This window comes from Ptychodera flava, unplaced genomic scaffold (genome assembly GCF_041260155.1).
Source record: "Ptychodera flava strain L36383 unplaced genomic scaffold, AS_Pfla_20210202 Scaffold_86__1_contigs__length_474469_pilon, whole genome shotgun sequence".
Classification (NCBI taxonomy): domain Eukaryota; kingdom Metazoa; phylum Hemichordata; class Enteropneusta; family Ptychoderidae; genus Ptychodera; species Ptychodera flava.
Window position 1 is genome coordinate 312,480 of NW_027248408.1, and position 23,429 is coordinate 335,908.

Here is a 23,429-nt window from a genome sequence, read left to right on the forward strand (position 1 = left end):
ACAGCATGATGACAAAAGGCCTGTTGTTAATCAGATCTTGTCCATTATCCTTCGCATAAGGACTACATGTCTTTGATTAGTAAATGATAAACATTATCTGACTTGCCACATGTTACATTTGCATGGGATCAATGCTTCACAAACTTACTGTCTGTAGCACTATGTTCACGCTGGAATTGGCATACTCTTTCTTTCAATGGTTTTTTTCCCATCTCTCCAAACAGCTGTATAAGCAAATCTAAATTATTTTCCTCTATATCACCATGGTCCTTTAAGTGATGGAAGACATCCAATGCGCTTTTAAGCTTATCCATAACTTCCTTTGACACCTGTTTTTCTCTGAGTAGGTACTTCATTTCATTCACATCGTTACAATCCAGGCTTTTTGCTAGGTCTCGAAACAAGCTGTTGAGTGGTCTGATGGTTGATTTCTGTCGATAGTCTGCCATGGTAACAAATTTCCCAGATTCACTTACAGTATTTACATTGTCTCCGAAGTGTCAATTTTATCATAGTAGAGCTCCAAATATCAATGTCATCTCATTGACACTCACATTCCATGCAGTTAATAGGCGACAGCACGATGCTTCTGAAAAGGTTCTAGGTCATCAAAGACTAGGAAAGTGTGACCTAAAAGAAAAACCATACGTAAATATACCATACTGTGTTATATTAGTGCAATATCTTAAAGCAGAAATCATTTTATGTAAATTCACGCATGCCGCTGTAACTACAGATCATTGTCTAAGATTTGACACACTTATACACTCAGTATACATGCGGTCACACTGTTTTCCTCAAAGAACATTATGCCTTTGATGGTAGACGTATATTGAATAAAGTATATTGTATAGAATCGTACTGTGTGATCACATAAATTAGGCCAATGGAATATATATTTAGCGCTTATATCATTAAATCTAAAACAAGAGCAACACCTTTTTTATGTATTTGTTTGCATTATCTCTACGCGAACAAGTTAAGTATCAGGCCTAGCTACTGTATTGTTTTTGGATATTCTGTAACCTAAACATGCGACACTTTAATACATGAATATATTTTGAAAACACAACAAACAGAACACAACCAAAATCTATTCTCAGAAAAAATTCTTTGCCTGTAACCTACTGCTAATGTCTATCAATATGTCGAAATATCATGACTAGTGTCCAATCCGTACAGTTTAAATGGCGTTGGTCGTCACGCTGCGCGTGCGCGACTTTTTATTGATCAACATATTTTTTTTTATAAACATAAGCCTTCTCAACTTCAATCGGAGTGAGATGGAAGTGGTCTCTTAATTTGTAAATGCCTCTGTAAGACTCAAGATCATATGACAGTAAAATATTAAGATCGGACATGAACTTCAGTGGTGTATTTCTATTTATAAACTCGTGTAAAGCTACAAACATTGAGACGATATACTATCAACTAAGTTACGGTGAGCAAATAGGGTTTGATAACGCGCGGTCACGTTGGTTGTACACAATGCTATGTAGAGTACGGCAATAAAACATAAATGAATGATCGACATTGTATATATATATATATATATATATATATATATATATATATATATATATATATATATATATATATATATATATATATATATATATATATATATATATATATATATATATATATATATATATATATAATGAGAATCTAGGAACTTGTAGTTGTCACTCTACAGGCTGTTTCATGCGCTAAGCAATCATCAGGAGTGAGTATTTGGCGGGAATGGGACTGTTTATTTTGTGTTGCAGGTGAGTATGCATATTCAAATAAACGGTTGCGGCCAATGGCAAGTCAGTCATTAAGAGGAGGAATTGGCTGCGGTGTCTACATTTTGAGAGGAATTCTGCTCGTTTGTTAAGGGTTGATTTGCAGTCTGAATAAATTATATAGAGCTTTTCTGTTATGCAAAGGTTGCAGCGTTTGGTTTTATTTGAATAGGGGGAGCTCTGTCGATGATTGATCATTTGATATCGTAGTTTATGTTGTTGTCTTTGAGTTTCCATATTATTTTTGATAGTTCTGTGCTATTTCTGTGCTTGGATGTTTTGAATGTGTACTTGTAGTACGTGTATCCTTAGACAGTAGAGGGGGCCTCTAATGTCTATGGTTGAACAGGGGATTGTACCAAATGATTCGTCTGCTTCTTTTGTTTTCGTTGCTTGGTGACGGGGGCTCGTACTTCGTTTTTGTATGAAATGGTCTGTAGAGTGACAACTACAAGTTCCTAAATTCTCAGTATTACCGCCCTGCAGAAAAGCACTGAGCACTATACTTTGTCTGTATTGACAAGCTGCGTTGACGTACACGGTATAAGAGATTCCGGCTCCAAAATGTACTGGCCCCTCGACAGACTTGACTCAGGACCCACTGTTGATCACAATTGCTAACTTATCCTAGTATTACGTGGAACGAAATAGTCAAATAACAGGAAAAAATAGACAAAACTTTGGTACGAAAATCGCACGGCTATGCGCAGGGACGTGTAGAGAGATCCTATGATACAACGGTCATGAGTGTGATCGAACAGCCTAGTGTAGGCCTACCGCTGATACGCAAACTGGCAGCTATTAAGTTATTATATTTTTATCTTTTCATTCCTTTGGATCCGTGTAATTTGCATCGTGCAAAATTCACTGCATGAAATCGGTTGTTTACACTTTCGGTTAGTTTTGTTAGGAAGATTACATATTAATTTATGTTTGCAGCTAAGAAATGTGATATGGTGAAAACGAATTCAAATACAGCCAACTTTAGAAAGCAGCCTGTTTGGTTTGGCAAACAATGTAATGAGTTAAAAAACAAAACATATCTTTTATTAAGAAAATTTAAAACTGTTTGTAGAGAGAAAACAGGGGTTTGCAATGATGATGTGAAAAAGAAATCGACAATTTTCTCTCTTTCTGATTAAAAAATGTTTTGGGCGTCACAGACGATTAGCATCTATAAATTGTGTACGAATTAATGTCATGCCTAATGAATTTTATGATTCCTTTAGTAAATGTTTGGTACCCAATGAATCTGCTGAAGATGATTTTTTCATGTCTGATGAGTTGGAAAATCTTTGAGCTCTGTAGATGTTTTTGAAAATGAAACAGATGTTGGCTATGATATTTCGAATTCTCCTATCACAAATGATGAGATTGACAGACCAATATGTAAAATAAAATTTGGATAGTCGGCTGGACCGGATGGTATCCTAAAGGATTTTTAAAATGCACGATTCATTTTATTCCATATTTAAATGTTGTTTTCAATAGACGTTTTGAGTTTGGAACCTTCCCAAGTGATTTGGTTAGAACTATTATCATCCCACTTTACAAGAGTAGTTCTGTTGAGTGTCTTGAAAATTATAGGGGCATATCTTTACTCAGTATTTTCAGTAAAATTTTCACTTCGATTCTAAATAATCATTTGACCTTCTGGTCTGACGCACTTTAGAAAATTGATGAAGCACAGGCCTGTTTCCGTAGAGGCTATTCGACCATCGACATAATTTTCATCCTAAATTCTGTCATTGAAAAGTATATTTCTCGCAAACGTGATCAATTTTACTAAGTTTTTGTCTGTTTTTCGAAGGCATTCGACACTGTGGAACGTCAACGACTATGGTACAGCCTTTTAAGACGTGTGATCAGGGGAAATGTTTAAAATGCTCCATGCCATGTATCAAGATGTCAAGTCATGTGTTCTTGTTAATAATCAGCACACTGATTATTTTGCTTGTCCACTAAGTGTTAGCCAAGTTGTATGCTTAGTCTTTTTTTCATTTTATCAATGAATTAATCTATGTAATTCATGACAGGGGAAATCAGGACATTCAACTCTTCCCCGATATTGTAGAAAATTTTTGTTTGTTGTTTGCAGACGATGTTGTTCTTCTTTCAGATACTGTTTTCGGCCTACAACGCCTGTTTAATTCTTTGGAGTCATACTGTAAAATTTTTAAATTAACAGTGAACATGACAAAGACAAAAATCATTGTATTAAAAGTGGTGGTATTCTTTCTAAATACGAGAAATGGCATTTTAGCGGAGAACGTGTCCAAGTTATATCGTATCATAAATATTTAGGGGTAATATATTCATGTAGACTAAAACGATCTGTGGCTATAAAAACATTAGCACAACAAGCACGTAAATCCGCTTTGGTTATCTGTAGAGTCACGAGAAAAATGCAATGTTTCATTATGATACTTTTTTTCAGAATCTTTGATACCATGATTCTCCCTATTTCAACATACGGTTCAAAAGTGTGGGGTTACAATATGTGTATGAGTATAGAGAGAATCCATCATCATGTTTGTAGAATGTTTCTAGGAGTATCTAGGAATTCTCCAAATGTTGATGTTCTGGGAGAGTGTCGGCGTTACCGAGTTATTTGCACACAGCAAAAAATGTATTAAATACTAGACAAAACTGGATAAAATGCCACAAAATAGATATCCCAGAAAACGTTACAATATGCTATACTATATTGACAAATCTGGCATTAGATCAAAACAAACTTTGGTAAGACACATGAAAAAATGTTGTATGCATGTAATTTACAAGATGTATGGGAAAGACAGGAAATTGAAGATAGAGATAGGTTTATGAACACCTTTGTAAACAAGCTTAAAGAAAATATGTATGTTATGTGGTATAGTGATGCTATCATTTTATAGAGAAATCAAATTTTCTCTTGAGCCTGAAAACTATTTATTTTCTGTAAAAGTTACTGCACATATTCGATCACTTGCTAGGCTACGTTGTTCTTCACAATTATCTACGCATTGAGGTTGACCGTTAATAGAGAACAACGAGTTTGTTTACTATATGATAGTAATACAATTGAAAATGAGTACTATTTTCTTTGATTTGTACACTTTTTGAAAGACTGATTCAAAAGTATATCCCAGCAATGTATTTAAATCCACCTTCGGAAAGATATTTTATTCGACTTTTGACCACAGATGATGCAAATACTCTACAGTGTTAAGCTGTGTATGTATTTCATGCCCTGAGATTGAGAAATGAGTTGAGTGATATGCAAAGTTTTTAAAAGAGTATTATTCTAGAAATAACGGGCGACGCGCTGACCATTCACGTTTATTTGTGGGCAAGGGCGAGAGGAAAGCCAAAAACTAACGGGCGAGGTTTGCCGAGCCCGTTAATTTAGCTTTCCTCGAGCCCGCGCCCACAAATAAACGTTAATGGTCAGAGCGGAGTCTGTTATTTCCATTATATAACGCGCGAACCCAAGAAAACCGTCAAAATTTCCGAAAATTTCAGGAGCGAACGACAACTGGGCCCAAGAAACTGAGCAATACGCAATGCACTGTCACGCGCGCTGTAAACCGGGGATGCTTTCAGAAAAAAGTATCTCAACTTGACTACAAGTGCTCTATTTTATTTTGTGATTAATTTTGATTTACGTTTTAGCTGTAAAGTTACGATAATTTGAGTTGTTAATCTTATTATTCATATTCACGGGCATGTAAACAGACCATTACTGTGTATTTGTGGTCAGTCACGTGATTCAGCTCGACCAATCAAAATGCGGCAGGCAGGGCATGGTAATATAATGTATATTAGCTTTTCCTGTTTAGTTTTTGTACAATTATTAATATATGTAAATTATTTTTGGCTGATGGCCTAATACTACTGAAATAAAAACCATTAAGACAGGCCGCCGCTTTAACAAGTGGCAATATTGCAATCATTGTAGTCAACCAGTAACTTTGTGTGGCGGCCTTGTGTATGTTTACAACAGGGGGCTCCTCACGAGCATGCGCAGCCTGACGACCACTGCCTCAACATAATAAAAAAAATGTGTCCTGAATAATACATATCGACTGCTTCATTCTTCTTTTCGAAATAATTTTATGATCGAAAGTCCAAATGGTTTACCCTTCTGGTGCAGGGACTACACATTACTGAACAGTCAAACTGCCTCTTCAACTACTAGTTGTAGCTAGTTGATTATTAATGACGAAACGTCGCCTTCTTTTTAACCACGATTATTAAGAATACGTAATCCTAGACTATGCAAATTTCACAGAGTTTAAATAGTGGACGACCGCTGACTGAACTACGCTGGACTATGAACTTTCAACAGAACGTAGCCTTTACAGAGACCTAACCAATGACAGCCAGAATCGCTTTACTGTCGTCGTAAAAAAACCCGAATATTGAATCAATACAACAAATGTAATGTAAGTGAGACTTACTGATGATGTTTGGATATGAAAAGTCGAAAACTCCAACAAGGAAATCACGTAAGAGATGCAAAGTGTGCCACGAGCTCGGTGACGGACATCCATATCACGACGCAAGTGCCTCTGGGTACATCCTCTGTCTCAGCTATTTCCTTTGAGGGCGGCATTTTCCAAAGTAATCAATGAAATTTTAGTCAGTTACTATGCTCTTGTAACCAATGCATATGATATGATATGTAGTATTTTTCCAATGATAAAAAAAAATTTAAAAAATGGCCCTTTTGTGGACGGTCGGAAAAAAAGTTCGGTATAGGACTTTGGTTTGCCCTGCATTAACCCGATTATCTCGATTTATCGTAATGTAAAGTCACGTGAGCATTGTATTCTTACTAGATCAAAGCTGCAGGGTTGCAGAGCGCTGTGGCACATGTCAGGGTGACTTGATGACTTGATATCCACCAGCTTAGGACCGACTGCGAGGCTAAAGGTTAACAGTTATTATAATATTATCTCTTCGTTCCTTTGAAACCGTGTAATTTGCATCGTGCAAAGTTCGCTGCATGAAATCGACCGTTTACACTCCTGGTTTGGCAACGGTTTATCACCGTTTCGTCACCAGTTCAATAGCTGATCCGACTTGACCAGAAGAGAACCGTCGGCTTATTAACTTGCGATACGTTACTTTACCGGCAGCTTATCCGCTTCATAGGGTGGCGTACACGACATAGCTTAAATGTCCCTGAACCGAGGTGGTGAAGCTAAACTTATTCATCGGTTAGGGCCTCGTAGGTAGCGTTAAATCAAATACTCATAACCCGTTTACGACATAAAAATTGTATTGAAACTTTGTATTTGTAAAAGCGAAGTACTTGCTGGCATAATGTCACTTACTAATCGTGTAACATGCTAAGGTATCGGTATCTGCGCGTGTGATTTTTGCGATTAACAGGACACAATTGTAACATAACCTAGATGATTGCAATTTCATAGAGTAGAAGCGAGAACTGACTTCTACTGTGTATTGCACTGACACTGTAAGTTTATATAGGCCTTGGTGTCGATTACTCTTCAGTCAAAGAAACGTTTTTATGGTATGAAACACGTGCTTTAGAAATTACAACATTCAATCAGAGTTAGAGGAGGGACTGTGATTCAATGTTTGTCAGTCAGCGCAGTATGTTAAAGAAATCGGACACTGCTATCGAACGTCGGTTTCCACTAGCTTTATATATATGTCCGCAAAGGCAGTCGGCTTAGTCTTCAGGCTGACAGTCTGTATCATCTAAATGTAACTATTCAAAGTAAGATATCGATAATGATACAGTGGCAATATTAACAACGTGAACAAGCAAAAACCAATAACTTTTCATGCAAGTAACGACCCCAGGAAGTGTCCGGCTAAAGACACTTTCAACCCGTGAAAATTGAGGGTGACCATCTCATTTCATGTGCATTTATGCAAGGATTTGCCGTGACGCGATCAGCTTTGATGCAAAGGGGTGAATAAAAGCCGTCACTCTTGTGAGTGATTATTAACTTTGATGACAAAAATAGACAAGTATCAGTGATAAGGACCAAACTGACGCAAAATTCCTCTCCTTACTAAACCCTTCATGTAAAAAATGCATTGATTACACAAAAAAGAACATGAAGGATGAGCGAAACACACCTCTAAACCGAAGCTATCCTATTGTTTCGTATCGCAGGCACATTCTTTTAATTTCGCCGGTATGTAAAATTTTCGAATTTATCACGCACTGCACAACGATTGTAAAGCTTTTGTTCAGCGTCTTGTAAGCAAACGCGGACATTGGGATATTTAAGAAATCCTGCCGGTTGTCAGATTATTGATTATTCATCGGAGTTGACGTCATTAGTGTGAAATCAATGTGATAACGATTGAACTATTAAGTTTACAGTACTCTTTTTGGAGGAGGTGGTGGCCCTGAGAAGATACGTTTTGCTAGATTTTCATGGTTTACTCGGTTTCTTCGAAGAAAACATCGGACGATGTAAAAATATTTGCCATCGGAACTGGCGATTCTTAATTTTACGTCTTTTTGAAGTTTCATCATGAGAACTATATCCCAAAACGACATAGCCATACTGTCGCTTCGGCTGCTGGACTTGTTTCCTTCGATTCTCTAAACGAAAACGTCGTCGACCAGAGCATGTGACCGCACGATGCAAGTGAATCTGAGAAACGGGGTAAAATTCAATAACAATTATATTGCATACACAAATCAGGGTAAGCGAATCCACCTGTCAACGGTTACCGTGACTAGTCTGAGCTCACTAAATAACATTTTTCACCGCCGGGTATGTAATTTTAGTGTCTACTGGCCCAAGATACATTTAAATAAGGCTAGTCCCCAAATCAATCAGCATCGAACGAAATTATAGAGAATCGCAATGACTAAAAGCAAAGCTAAAACAGGGACGGTTAATGAACCCAGCTGACATAAAATACTTTACCAAGGTTAAATATCAAATTACGAATGAAAAGAAGGTAAGAGTTAAGAGAAATTACGGTCTGAATTTAACTGGAAAGAAAGTAAAACAACTATCAAAGAGAACGTTATGCATCTACGTAAATATTGAACGGATTTTGCTCTTGTATTGTGCCGTCCCAGTACGCCTTTCCCGAACGCCTTTGCAGCTTGCAAACACAGAAGACTTTTCAAAGATCAAAATAGAAACGATATGGCTGTGAAATCCGTAGCAGTCATCAGTGAAATGTATTGTTATTTGAAGCATTACTTATGAAATCGTCCGTGTTGAGCGAGAAAACGAACGTCTGTCGCCATTAAGACGTCCAGTTAGCTTGACTGGCATGTCGAAGGCTAGCTGTGGGTCCTTAGCTGTGGTGTTTTCAGACGGGATTCCTGCCTTTTACGGGCTTGTTTTGACTTTTATTTTTTAACCCCGCCTGTGGTGGCGGGGTTAAAAGTTGTTAAGACAAGTATCAGAGTTTAAATGTAAAGAATCTTAGGCACATCGTACAATCTCATACTGCTTCTCAGAATTATCAGTTTTAAACCATTTATTTGCCTGTTAGCAAGGCATCAAAGTTATTGATTTTGTTAGATACAAACATAGAGCTCACACTACTACGTTTTTTTATATTCCAATAAAAGACGAGCAACTTTTAGTTTCCTCATGACATTAACAGAATATTACTTCCAAATTGAACAACCATACAATTTATAACAATATGTTTTGAAAACAACACGCTTAACTTCAAAAGTTCATCGAGAAAATTTTCTCATAAGCATATTAGATGATAATGATAATAATCTCATTCGTCGCTCGATATCGTCATCATCATGAAAGTGATCGTTGAGAACAAAACCCAAATGTGTCTTCTTTGTGACAAATACTAATTTAACTTCATTTAGATACACAGAAGGAATGCGACGAATCATAGAAGCATCAGACGTTACACACATACAGTAGGTCTTTCGTTATCAAATAATGTCATAGCATAGTTGCTACAAATATTGATCAACTTCTCAGTTCACTTGACAGAAGGACTAATCACACAATTATCATCAGCATACATTAAATGATTGTCAAAAATCGATATCCTCCGATATTACGACCTGTTTTGGAATTAGCATAAAACTCAAATGATAAGACATGCAGAAGTACAAAGAAATATATATTTCAATAATTAAAACTCACAATGAAGTATTCTAAAATAAACCAAGAGATCATATAAAACGCCATGTAAGTGAACAAGGAAATAAGTGCGTTTTTTCAACAATATTATTGAGTAATATTATTTGTTTAATTAGGTTTTGTTTTGATCGACATACTGCCTTCCTTTATATTTGTGCAACCAAAGTTTCGGACTGGTTGCTGCGAGTAGAGAACTGTGGCATATTTTCACGTCCTATTTTCATACAACGTCGGTTAGATCCTCCTGTCGTGGACATAGGAGAACACCGCTACCAAGAAGTGACGACGGTGGAAGGGAGATCGTACACAGACGATTGCAACGTCGATGCCAACCCTACGGCGACGGTTGAATGGAAGCACTTTACTTCTGTGGTCAGCGATACGAGTGTGTTGTATTTACCAGGCGTGAGTCGCGGACAGAGCGGACGGTATGAATGTGTTGGCACCAACGTGCTCTTCAATGGTACTCCAGGCAGCGACAGTCAATATTTTGCACTAAATGTGCAGTGTAAGTATTTCGTGGAGCCTATGATATAAGAAGGCTTTCAAAATTTCGTGTTGGATACAATGTAATAATTTAAAGTGGGATATTATCATCGTCATGTCGGTTAAATAATACTTTAGACTACCCTAAAGGCAGAGAGGTAGATGCGTTAGCAAATTTTAAAGCTCAATAAGTTGTATCTTTAGTTTGAGGTTTCCCTACACTTTCTTTATTAAATCCCTAAACTGTTATTTAATGCAAAATATTTAGCATATCAACACAACCTGTATGAGTATAATCATTGTTATTGTTGAAAATTGTATTCAAGTCCAGACTAGAATTCATTTGTAAACAACAAACAATGATCATTACACACATGCTGTGTTGACAAAAAGAAACTCGAAATTTCAGCATGGCAAACGGATTAGGGTCAGACACGACAGTTGATATACAGAAGCAGAATATTGAAAAACTTACCACAATTTGCAGCTAATGTCCTTGTAAAGTCAATCCCGGGGACAACGTTTACATACATTTACAAATGTGAATGGAATTTAAATTTAGTAATTGCTGAAAGTGGTAGTTCAAAGCAGGCGAAGATGGTTTTGACATGTAAGTAACCCACATCCACGGTTATGGTGCGAAAAAGATTAATAAAATCTCATATCCCACACAAGAGGGGTATTTTGTCATACAGGAGCTGAAAAAGAGTGTGAGAAAAAATATCCGAGAGTGATGAACCTGATGCCATGCCAGTTCCTTATTGTGTGACATTCTTTTTATAACATGGCCACAAAATGCGTTAATTCACACTGCAAACATTGAATGATTATTGTAACTACATCAATGACTATATCCCACTTTGTGGCTATGTATTCTTCTGCGTCATTAACCTGTATTCCGAGTTTCACTGCTGATACCTGAACTTCTTCTCCCGCCAAGATATTCACCGAAAAATTGGCGATAACTAGTGGCTTGTTGTCCATTAGTTAACTGGACAATTCGACTATTTCGGGCCTTTTCTGTGTCGGCCAACAACGATATACATTCTTCAAACCGACACTGACAAATATGAAATATTTTAACCGTGATAATGACAACGCTTTTGCCAATGACATTGCATTATGACCTGCGTAGTTTGTAGTTCCTGGCCGTGTGCAACTCTTCACGCCATCGGATAACATTTTGCACGTGGAGCGAAAGACCGTTTATTATTCAATCACAGCTATTTTAAATATATACTGTCACCTGTTCAAATTTTGCCACAGTTACTATGCAAAGAGAAAATGTAACCAATCAGAGATTTTAAGCAGATGACCGCTTTTTAAAACGTGCCCTTACATGGGCATTTTGAATGCCAAGGAACGTCCCTTTGACCATATATGGGCATATTTAGCTTACAGGTGACTGTATACCTTTCATATATATCGCTTTAGTGCATTCGCATTTATACATAGTGTAGGACGATTTCTTAGAGAGTGGGGTCGATTTTTTCACGCACCGTCGATCCGACACTCCGAGTAACTAGGAACGTGGCACAATAAATTATAACAGAATGTGTGTGATTTCACGTAGATCCGCCGACGGTAAGCACAGAGAAGCGTGCAGAAATCGTAGTAGGTCGGAGCTTGACTCTCTCGTGTAGTGTGGCAAGCGGCAATCCAGCGAATGCCAACATCCACTGGATTTTGCTAAACGGTGACAGGCAGCCTGGTACAACCCTTCCACTAACCGACGTTACAAGAGAAATGGCCGGAACTACACCTGCGAGGCGACAAACACCTTCTATGACAACACCCAAGGTGTTGGTAGAAGCACCACCTACCTAGATGTACACTGTAAGTAATAAATCGAAAACACGGTCATTGCGGCCGTGTACTGTGAACATATGCTCAGGTAAAATCAGATGCCAAAATCAGCATCAGCAGCTTAAACATATACATTTCTAAGTGACTAATGTTAGTTTTTGATGTACTTTGAATTGGATAATCCATAGACCCTCGAGAAAAAAACGAGGGTCTATGGATAATCCTTGTGAATGGTACTCTATCGTTATTTCACATTTCTTCTTCAAAGTTTTTGTTGGAGCAGGTTTCGATTATGTAAATAGTTACTTACAAGCTATGTTGCTCAATTGATTCTAGCTCGAAATCTTATCCGATTATCACCAATAACGTCTACGGTTGTAATGACAAACTGAAGGCTAGGCTTTTCCAAGCTATAGTTTACAGACAGAGCAAACTGGCGAAAACTGCTCATTTCGCCTCTTCTCGACAGAAAACGCAGTCATGATAACTTCCACCATATCTATTTATCATACCCAGCTCTTGTCTGACAGTGATAAGGTTACATTTTACCGTGATACGAAATCGTTTATTATTTTCAGTCGAACCCACCGTTCAGCGATCGCATTTCAGCGACGAGGTCGAGGCAGACATCGGTGTGAACGCAACGCTTGTCTGCGTGATGTCCGCAAGTCCATCGCCAACCTTCGTATGGCAGAAAGACGGTCAACAAATCACTACCAGCTCAGAGGAGACGATAGAAGGGACTGAGACTACGAGTAAGTTGATCGTGGCTTTCGTCACCAAAGAAGACTATGGAGACTACGTCAGTACTGCTACAAACTACGTATCTGAAGATCGGTGCAGAATTAAATTAGTAGGGAGAAGAGGAGTTTCTGCTGGAGGTATGCATATCATTAAATGTCTACCATTGTTTTCAGATTTATCGTGATATTTGTGCCCCTTCATCGTAAGTATATAATCAATCAGGTATACTGCGTTCTTTCATTTCCGAAAATACGTGATGCAGTATCTGTATAACGTTTGATAACTCGCATCGCGAAAACCAAGGGTTTATAGAGTAAAAAATATCATCTTTCAATGGAAAATGTCTCACAGACTATGCACGTATATTTGTTGTCCATCTGACATTATTGTACCTTAAGAACATGTTGTTCCGTTATTTTAAAACTACTGTTTCTTCCAATGGTGAATATTTCACTTTACATTCCTTCCTCGATAGCACTAAGGTTTTAATGTACGATTTATTGTAAACATCACAGTACGAGATTCTGAAAATATTATTACTTTTCGCCTTTCTATAATCATTGAAATTCGTCAGGAATTACTGGGATCGTTTTTGGCCTGCTTATCGTTATCGGCGTTGCTCTTGCTCTCGGATATTACTGGTACAGACGGAGAAAGTATTCACCGGTAAGGGGAGACTCAACTGCATTTTCATGTCTATTTATGTGTACTTCTTACGATAGCAAAGAATTTCAAATTTGATTTTGGAAATATCTCTCTCTCTCTCTCTCTCTCTCTCTCTCTCTCTCTCTCTCTCTCTCTCTCTCTCTCTCTCTCTCTCTCTCTCTCTCTCTCTCTCTCTCTCTCTCTCTCTCTCTCTCTCTCTCTCTCTCTCTCTCTGGTATCTCTATATCTGTCCCCCTTCAATTTCTCTATCTCCGAGCTAACACTTGTGTTCATTGATCCGTTGGTCCAGTCATCTATTGTAGTATCTATCCTACCCGTGTATTAGCTGTGGAAACGCAGCTATCTGTCGGTGGGGTAGCGTGCGTCGCTATGCGGGTCAAAGGTCAACCCAGCCACGGATATATGTCTACGTACGCAAACATTAGCTTGAGGTCGCAATTATTATATTTGCAGTATGAATCAGATGAATTATTCAACTTTGTGTTTGTTTTTTATGTAGGAACAAACCGAAGAACAAGGGACGTCTTTAGGATCAGAATTAAAACATATTGGAAAGGTAGGTCTTTGTTTGTGTGTGAGAGAGAGAGAGAGAGAGAGAGAGAGAGAGAGAGAGAGAGAGAGAGAGAGAGAGAGAGACAGAGACAGAGACAGACAGAGAGAGACAGAGAGAGACAGAGAGACAGAGAATGAACAAGCTTACTATTTCGCTGAGTATGCGATTTTCTGTACAAGTTTCAAAAACAATTGTTCAAATTTGTTCAAACTGTTTTTAAATATATTAAACGTATCACTCTTACTTAGAGAAGGAACAATGAAAGTTTATTAATTAATCATTGGCTAAGCTCTTGTTGCGCTTTTAACGAAGAGTCCGAGGATTGCATACATTTAGAAAGGACACCGTCGTCGTAATATATGTCCATAAAACTACGCTTCTATATATATTGAAAATCATAATATTATTAAAGTAACAAACATTACTTCACTTTAGTGAAACATGTACTAGAATTCCATTTTCAGAAAGGTAGCCCAAAATTGATGTCTATGTTTAAAACTGTGACATTATATTATTCGCCACCAGGACAACGACGAAGACAAAGACCATTATCAGGATTTAGAGTTTACTGAGTCAGAGAAGGTCAGATCAAAATATATTGATAAATAATCTAAACATCTGCAAACTTGAACATCAACGTATTGAACAGTGTTTTTCATTCTACCATCAGTGATAAGCAGATGTAAACTGGCACAATTTTCGAACAAAACTTACGGCAACAGTCTTCAATTCATTGTTTTATAAGACAACACAGGGTGAATGTATTTAAATAGCTTTAAAAGGGCGTTGACTATTAAGTGTAGTTTTTAATGTAGATATATAGTTTTCTTTCAGGGTTACATTGTTGTACCTTTTTCATCATGGCAACAAAACCCATTTTAGATAACCATGTGCGGCAATTCTCCTGTGCCGTTCGAAACCAATCACTTCATCGAAATGATCCAATTGATGCCAGCTAATTATATCCCAGCACTATATATACAGAAACCAAAGCGTTAACCTTCTCTACAGTTTGTGCCATCGACTCCCTGGCTATTCATGATTATCGCTGAAACTTGACCCAAGGGAACGCACAATCATTATGAGCTTCGAGCTTCGAGCTTCATATTTTACAAACCTGTCCTTGGGGGAGGGTCACATCTGACTGTTGCTAACCATGTAATTGATACAAATTTTTACTGTGTGTTTATACAAATTTTAAAAGAAAAAAACTTTCCACAATAATCACTTAAAGAGAATTGCAATAGCTTACCCAACGAATATACAATACATGAAGTTGGTGAAATACATGAATGTGCCCATTATCAATTACACAGTTGACACTAGTTAGATTCATTCGCATACACCCTAAGGTGGAACTAATAAAGGCTATACGCACACGCATTACGTTAGCTGCTATGCGTTTTAATTTCAAATATGTAATCAATTGAACTTGACTAGAGAGGGATCACTGAAAGTACATGCGTGTACAGGAAATGTAATATTTCGAGGTTGCGTAGGGGCAGGGCTTAAAAGAAAAAGAGGGGGTCACATAATCTTAACATGTACTTGATTTCCCCTCGCCTGTGATCCTCGTAATAACTGAAAGCCCCCCCCTCCCAAGCATATGGAAAATCGAAACTGATAGAATATACTATTTTGCTATCTATATACTTAGCGAAGGACAGTATTTCAGAAATAATGCCGATGATACTGATAGTCTGTCTTGTATCGTCACATCCTCAGGAAAGCAATTACACGTCTTTAGAATCGCAGTACACATCTCTTCGCCAGCCTGCTACGGATACAGCTGACATCTACATGAAACTCGGCGCACGCTCCAACGATTTTCCACGCCAGCATATCAAAATGCATGAACTCATTGGCACTGGATCGTACGGGCAGATAAACCGGGCCACGGCGACTGAAATTGCTGGCAAAAGCGGCAAGACAGTGGTAGCTGTGAAGTCTGTAAAAGGTAAGACATTCCCAATATAATTTAGGATCATTTTGTTGTCTATCTGAAGCGATCTGTTTTTTTTTTTTGGTCTTCATATTTGCCAGCCTTATTCCAGTCTCTCGGCATGTGTTTCCATGAATAGCAAATTGATTAATGAATCACCATAAATCCTTCCTATCTATCTATCTATCTATCTATCTATCTATCTATCTATCTATCTATCTATCTATCTATCTATCTATCTATCTATCTATCTATCTATCTATCTATCTATCTATCTATCTATCTATCTATCTATCTATCTATCTATCTATCTATCTATCTATCTATCTATCTATCTATCTATCTATCTATCTATCTATCTATCTATCTATCTATCTATCTATCTATCTATCTATCTATCTACCTATCTAACTAGTCACCCATGATTAATGTAAAGAAATGTAAGCATCCACTTACCAAGATTGCAACCGTATCACAGACAAGACAATGTTGCCTTAGTCTGGTCCACTAGCCCATTTCTACCGCTGGCTGCGCTGCTCCCGAAAATAGAGTCAGGTACGGGCTAAGCCCAGGCTACCATGACTGGCTATTAAAGTTGCAATATGGATCAGAATTGACCTTCAAATTTCGAAGATTTAACTTTAGGCCCCCTATAGAAAAATCCATGACAGTTTCATTTGCAGATTCGACCATTAACAGGAACACGGGGATGGCTCTAATTTGAGTAAATTGATTTAATTACCGAATAAATTGCTGTTTTGGTACGTACTGATTGCGAGAGTAAGCACAGAATTTGAAACGTCATTTTTACTATTTGAATATATACGCATGCGCATTTGGTGCATGGTAACGGTTTGCGAAATAGCAACATCGTGTCAACGTGCCTAGCTAGCCTTCCAACGGCCAACGGGAAAGCGGTCAGGTCTCTGCCCGCGCCCTGGGTCTCTGCTTACTGATTCAGCCTGGTAAAAATGGAAGATTTTAGCCAAAAATGTCGGCAAAATAAACTTTGTTAATATTGTTTTGTCAGATCGAAAGATGGAACCAGAAAAAAGAGTGACACGCGACTACTGCACCACGTCGAGGAGGCTGTGTCTACAGTTTCTCGCGAAAACACCAAACGTCGGCCCAACGTCGCCACTGTGTGATGATCAACTTCGCTAGCCAGCGATGTTTCCTCGGGCAACGATTTGTAATGTGATGAACCGGGCCGTAGGGGCCGTAGTCCCTCCGCAAGGAAATAACTTCAAGTTAGATCTGTTAGCATTCATTGATAATCTATATCCTTCAGGTCAAATACGCATTTTTCGGAAACAAAGAAAAACTGCAGTCTCCATCATTAATGGCATGGTCTTATTTACGACGCGTCGATCGACGCGCTGACATGGCCATGCATGAGGGGCAAGACAGCTGCCGAACTTCTGCAGTGGTGGATGATACCGTATGCTGAAGTGGGCAAAGCTTTCAAATAAATATAGTGTGCAGATACCTCCAGTACCTCGCATTTTAACATGAAAAATGTAACAACATACAACGGGGAGAGGATTGCGGGAAACGCTGTCAGGTACGCGGTGAACACAACCAGATCGGTACGTGTACGTGGTCTGGACGCTCGATCGATCGAACGTACACAGGTGCTTACGGCGCGGCACTGACATACGTGTATATCGGTGAGAAAAATCAATCACACGATCTTTTGTCGAGCTGCACTTTATCATATCGATATACTTATATTTCTGAAAGACTGTGATGCCACCAAAGTTAGGCAAACGCAAAATTTACAATAAATTATCATTATGTATGTCCAGTTCTGTCATCGTGTCAACATCGCCCCTCCAACGTGCACTCTATTGAGACGTCATCACTCTTGGTGGTACTTGTCACGTGCACAGTAGAAACGCCAATGTTTTTGTTTTGAAAGTTTGTTTACAAAACAGTTTTTCTAGGCGGCCGCAACGTATCAAAATGAACGTGTTTGAATGCCGGGATTGGTAAGAGGCTTAGCTAAGAAGAGTACTTCAACGTAGTATGGTCTATTTGCTCAAGTTTTACGAAAAAAAATCGACAATTTTGATCCATATTGCAACTTTAATGACTGAACAGTCGCCTGACAAGATCATGTATTCAGCACATCTGTATAATGGTAAGCTTGGAAATTACACGATGAAACATCGATCGTTGAATTTATTTGAACGGCTTCACTTTTAAGTCTTCGACTTTGTACTTGCATGATGGCATTTAGTTTTGAAATGACGATTGTCGTCTATGATTTTTGTCTCAGACGTAACATACTGTCACTCCTTTTTCATGTATTGAAGTACAAAAATAAGTGATTTTTACGTTTTAATTCAATGTCGACATAGGATGCTTGGTTCTGATAACAATGGAGGTAAAATTTCTCCATTGGCATACAAAATCTAAATTCAAAGATAACTTTAAGTTGGAAATGAATTCAACTCAGTCACTGCGTTCGTACTGTAAACCAATGGCAGCCATGCTTACAATAGCCCATAACTGACCCTATTTTCGTTTGCAGCGTAGCCAGAGGTAGAAATGGGTCAGGGGACCAGACTAAACTTTGCTCTTACATTGGCATTCTACGTGCAGGGCGTTAGCGCCCTCAGTTATAGACATCTGAATTGCCCCTTCTGTATCTTTATAGACAGTGTTTCTGATGATGATAAACGGAGACTGACGGTAGAATTGAACATACTACAGGGTATTGAACCACACAGAAATATAGTGCTCCTCCTCGGTTGCTGTACTGAGAAAGGTAAGTGGTTTACGGCGAACTTTCTTTGTAAGCTAGGTTTAAATTTGCTATCAATAGTCTGTAAGGAGACCGTTGACAACGAAGTCACGTACATGAATGCAACTCATTCCATTTTACCTCAAACCCCCCCCCACAAAAAAAAAGAAAGAAAGAAAGAAAAAGGGTTTGGACTAAATGCAGAATTTCGACAAAGGAGTTACGATTTTAACCCCTCTCAGTGAGTGAGCAGTTTCCTTGTCGTAATCGCCGTTCCCCTGAGTGCAATGACGTCCGCTTTCCTTGCTCTGAGTTTGATTATCCAATACCCGAGTGTTCATAACATTTCAAAATTCGTGTGTTAAAAACGTCATTCCAGAACCCGTTTACGTCATCATGGAGTTCATGGGTCAAGGGAACCTATTGAAGAACCTTCGAGATTATCGACGAGATAAGACGAGCGACTACGCGAACGCAGCTCGACTGAAGTGGGTTCTCAAGAGTAAGGATCTTGTCTCTATGGGAAAGCAGATTGCCGCAGGAATGCAGTACCTAGCCTCCAAGTCGGTGAGGGCGCTATTCTGTGGCCTATCTCTTGCAAACTGCTATCAGCGTTGTTTTCATTAGAGTGTAATTGCATTCATTCCCAAATACCTCCTCCGATGCACCTTTGCACGAATTCAATTTGTGCTGAACCTTAAATCACAACAAATGTGTTATCCATAACCGACAACAGCAACATCACATCCAATGTCAAATAAGGTGTTGATAGATAAGGCCTATGGGCATTTACACTTAGGTTTTTGTTTTGTTTTGTTTTTATTTATTTTTGGGGGTTTGCTTTGTTTTTTATTGACACTTATGTAAATGCCACTTACTTGAGGAAAAGGTTCACGGCACAGAACATGCTATGCAATAAAACAACGAGGTATTGGCTATTTATGACTCCTGCATTGTAATTGGTGTTTGTCTCGAGTCGAATTTTCTAGTTATGTGAAATGCGTCATGCATGTTTAGTTTACATTCCTTCCCGTTTGACATTGACATAGTATGTGCACGGCGAACTTGCTGCAAAAACAGTTCTTCTATCAAAAGACCGGCGAACTTGTAAATTATCAAATATTGGTCTCAGAGGTGATGTGGAAATTGAAGCGATCAGAGTTAAAGAGGTAACATTATATTCTGTGATATTTTCCTTTGTTTTACTCTACTGCGATCAAACGAAAGACGTTGAAAGATTTGTTTTGCTGCGTACTTTCTGAAACTCCGCCCATAAAATGCAGAGTTCAATGCTATCATAGCGAATGTTAGGAAGCAAAAGGCAACCTTTACCACCCTATTATTAAGAAAACTAAAGTAGTTTAGTTTAATTTACCATCATAGAAAAGTTACACAAACTAAAGTAGTTAATTTACCATCATAGTGCTGAACTACATTGCATGACAATTTACTGATTACCATGGAGATTCTTAAATTGTGTTTCTTGTTTGTTTTTAGCATCACACCCGCCAGCCAATACGTTGGTTTTCACCAGAAACGGTCAGTTCAGGGGAATATTCAACAATGAGCGACGTCTGGTCCTTTGGTGTCGTACTGTGGGAGATCACTACGTTAGGTAAGTGCAGCTCGCAAAAGTACCAACCAAACATTTCAACTTGCCGGGCGTTATCCGGTCTTCCAAATCTGTTATCCTGCTAGCGACTACGGGCACACGGAAACGTTGTCATACGTCTTCTTGTATCGCGGCTGTTTTCCCTTTTGATGTTCAATTATCCATCAACTTTAAGTATTTTGTTTTGTTTTTACGATTGAAATAAGGTAAGACACCGTATCCAACTGCCAAAAACGTGACCAAAGTAAGGGAGTTCATTTCAAAGGGATTTCGAATGAAGAGACCAGCCTATTGTGACGCTAAATTGTAAGTAATGGCAAACAAAGCTACCTCTATCTAATGTACTGTACGCCTTGGTTGGGCTGATGAACAGACAATAGTTTATTGCGATGTGAATATAATATTCACCACGATAAGTTATAAACACTTAAATGGAAGTGGCAGTTCTCGTGCACACAGTGAAAGCTACAAAAACAGAAGCCAATTTGAAATTTTGTTGATAAATCACTGGCATTAAAATCATTAAATAACTGTGAATGTGCACGGAAATACCAGTCTGTATGTTTTTTTTTACTGATTTAATATTTTCTTAAACGAACGTTACTCGGAAACTCCATGAGGAATTCCTCACTTTTGCTGAACTGGAAACCTATGTTTTTTTGCGGTCAAATGCAGGCAATTGCTACGTAAATACCCTGCTGTATTTTGATAAGGCAGACAGATTGTGTTTTGCACATATGGCCATGGACATACATATTTCGAAAATGTGGTCTCATATCAGCAAAAGAGCGATAACCAGACATTGAAATTATCATGACATTGACCTTACCTCCACCAACAGGTACTCCGTCATGACGAGGTGCTGGTCGGAAAACAAAACAGAGCGACCGTCCTTCTCCAAACTCGTCATTGAACTTGAAGGCATGGCTAAAAGCAGCGAGGTAACTGTTTGGTTTTTTTTTCACTGCTAAATATGAGCGGTTCACTTGTGTCGACAATCGTCCCGTTCTTTATGGCTTTCCGATTTGAGTAAAGGCAGTTTTATCCTGTAAGGGAGATCACTGGTTGATGTTACTGGTCTCTAGTACATTAACTCTGATGCGACAATTTGATAGCAATTTAACAACTGTTTGTTTATTAATTTGCAAATAGGAAACTGTTCATGGTTTTGTTCCTCAGTAGTAGGAGCTATGACAAACCAGAGGAAGTATCAACAACATTTTGTCATTCCTTGCATTCCAGGTTTTCATAGACGTCAAAAAGGCGTGTGCCGACACTCCAGACTATAAGAAGGCAGCGAATGAAAAGTGTTATGAAACAAAGTGATGGCACTGTGCGATTGGTAACCGATGGACGCTGAGTTTCTTCGGCAGAGATCAGTGTGTACGTGACAATGCAAAGACAGACATTTGAACGTCAGATCAGAAACTGCATAGTCAATATTCTTACAGACCATACCTGCATGATGGATTCATCTCACATAAAATATATTTTTGGATATAAAATTGTCAATACAGTGCTAACAAGCTATTCACATCCAATAATGCAAGCACGAGGGATTAAGAGGGGGTAGAAAGTTTACTTTCTGGTCTTCAGATTAAATTCGAAAGACAGAGAATACGTATACACACACACACATACACACATACATACATACACACATACATACGTACATACATACATACATACACACATACATACATACATACATACATACATACATACATACATACATACATACATACATACATACATACATACATACATACATACATACATACATACATACATACATACATACATACATACATACATACATACATACATACATACATACATACATACATACATACATACATACATACATACACACATACACACATACATACATACATACATACATACATACATACATACATACATACATACATACATACATACATACATACATACATACATACATACATACATACATACATACATACACACATACACACATACATACATACATACATACATACATACATACATACATACATACATACATACATACATACATACATACATACTACATACATACATACATACATACATACATACACACACACCACACACACACACACACATACATACATACATACATACATACATACATACATACATACATACATACATACATACATACATACATACATACATACATACATACATACATACATACATACATACATACATACATACATACATACATACATACATACATACATACATACATACATACATACACACACACACACACACATACATACATACATACATACATACATACATACATACATACACACACACATACATACATACATACATACATACATACATACATACATACATACATACATACATACATACATACATACATACGCAATTTGCATAATCTCTCATAATTAATCACTCATGTGACGTCATCAATGACGAGAGAGAACTTCTGGCAGACAATTTATTTAGCACATTCATAGACCGACATTTTGTAATACAAAACTGCTTTCAAGAGTGAAGTAAGCACGTCCTTTTAATGTTTCAGTGTGGCGCGATGAGGGTGTGCAGTTGTAGTTGATCAGGGTCACCGACGCACGGTCATCTCACAATTATGTCTAGAACACACTTTCTGTAAAAAAGATGAATATGTCTGTGTGTGTCATTATCAAACGCTAATAGAAGGACAATGATCTATTGACGTCAGATACACAATTTATCTTAATGTAAAGGTCTTTCTTTATAAATACTACGAAATATATCGTTTCTATGCTGACCTGACTACACCTTGCTTATTAAATCATTATTCATGTACAATATCTGCAAACGATGTGCACCGAAGTCGGAAGATTGTCCCCCGATAAATAATCTAGACTTGAGTTCAACATTACAATATGAATAAAATTGCTATTAAAATGACTCTTTTCTTGTCGGGTTTCT

At 37.9% G+C, this 23,429-nt stretch overlaps 1 protein-coding gene across 1 annotated transcript; it reads left to right on the forward strand.

Annotated features, from left to right (window-relative positions):
• Nucleotides 1-12,097: 12,097 nt before the first annotated feature.
• On the forward strand, nucleotides 12,098-22,509 carry LOC139129043 (tyrosine kinase receptor Cad96Ca-like). Its single transcript, XM_070694715.1, has 13 exons — nucleotides 12,098-12,220; nucleotides 12,769-13,071; nucleotides 13,509-13,600; nucleotides 14,100-14,156; nucleotides 14,679-14,735; nucleotides 15,879-16,110; nucleotides 18,758-18,868; nucleotides 19,224-19,411; nucleotides 19,894-20,013; nucleotides 20,342-20,459; nucleotides 20,663-20,762; nucleotides 21,298-21,397; nucleotides 21,699-22,509. The coding sequence occupies exons 2-13, from the start codon at nucleotides 12,849-12,851 to the stop codon at nucleotides 21,780-21,782; spliced, it is 1,482 nt and encodes a 493-aa protein (XP_070550816.1). The 5' UTR covers nucleotides 12,098-12,220; nucleotides 12,769-12,848; the 3' UTR covers nucleotides 21,783-22,509.
• The last annotated feature ends 920 nt before the right edge of the window (nucleotides 22,510-23,429 follow it).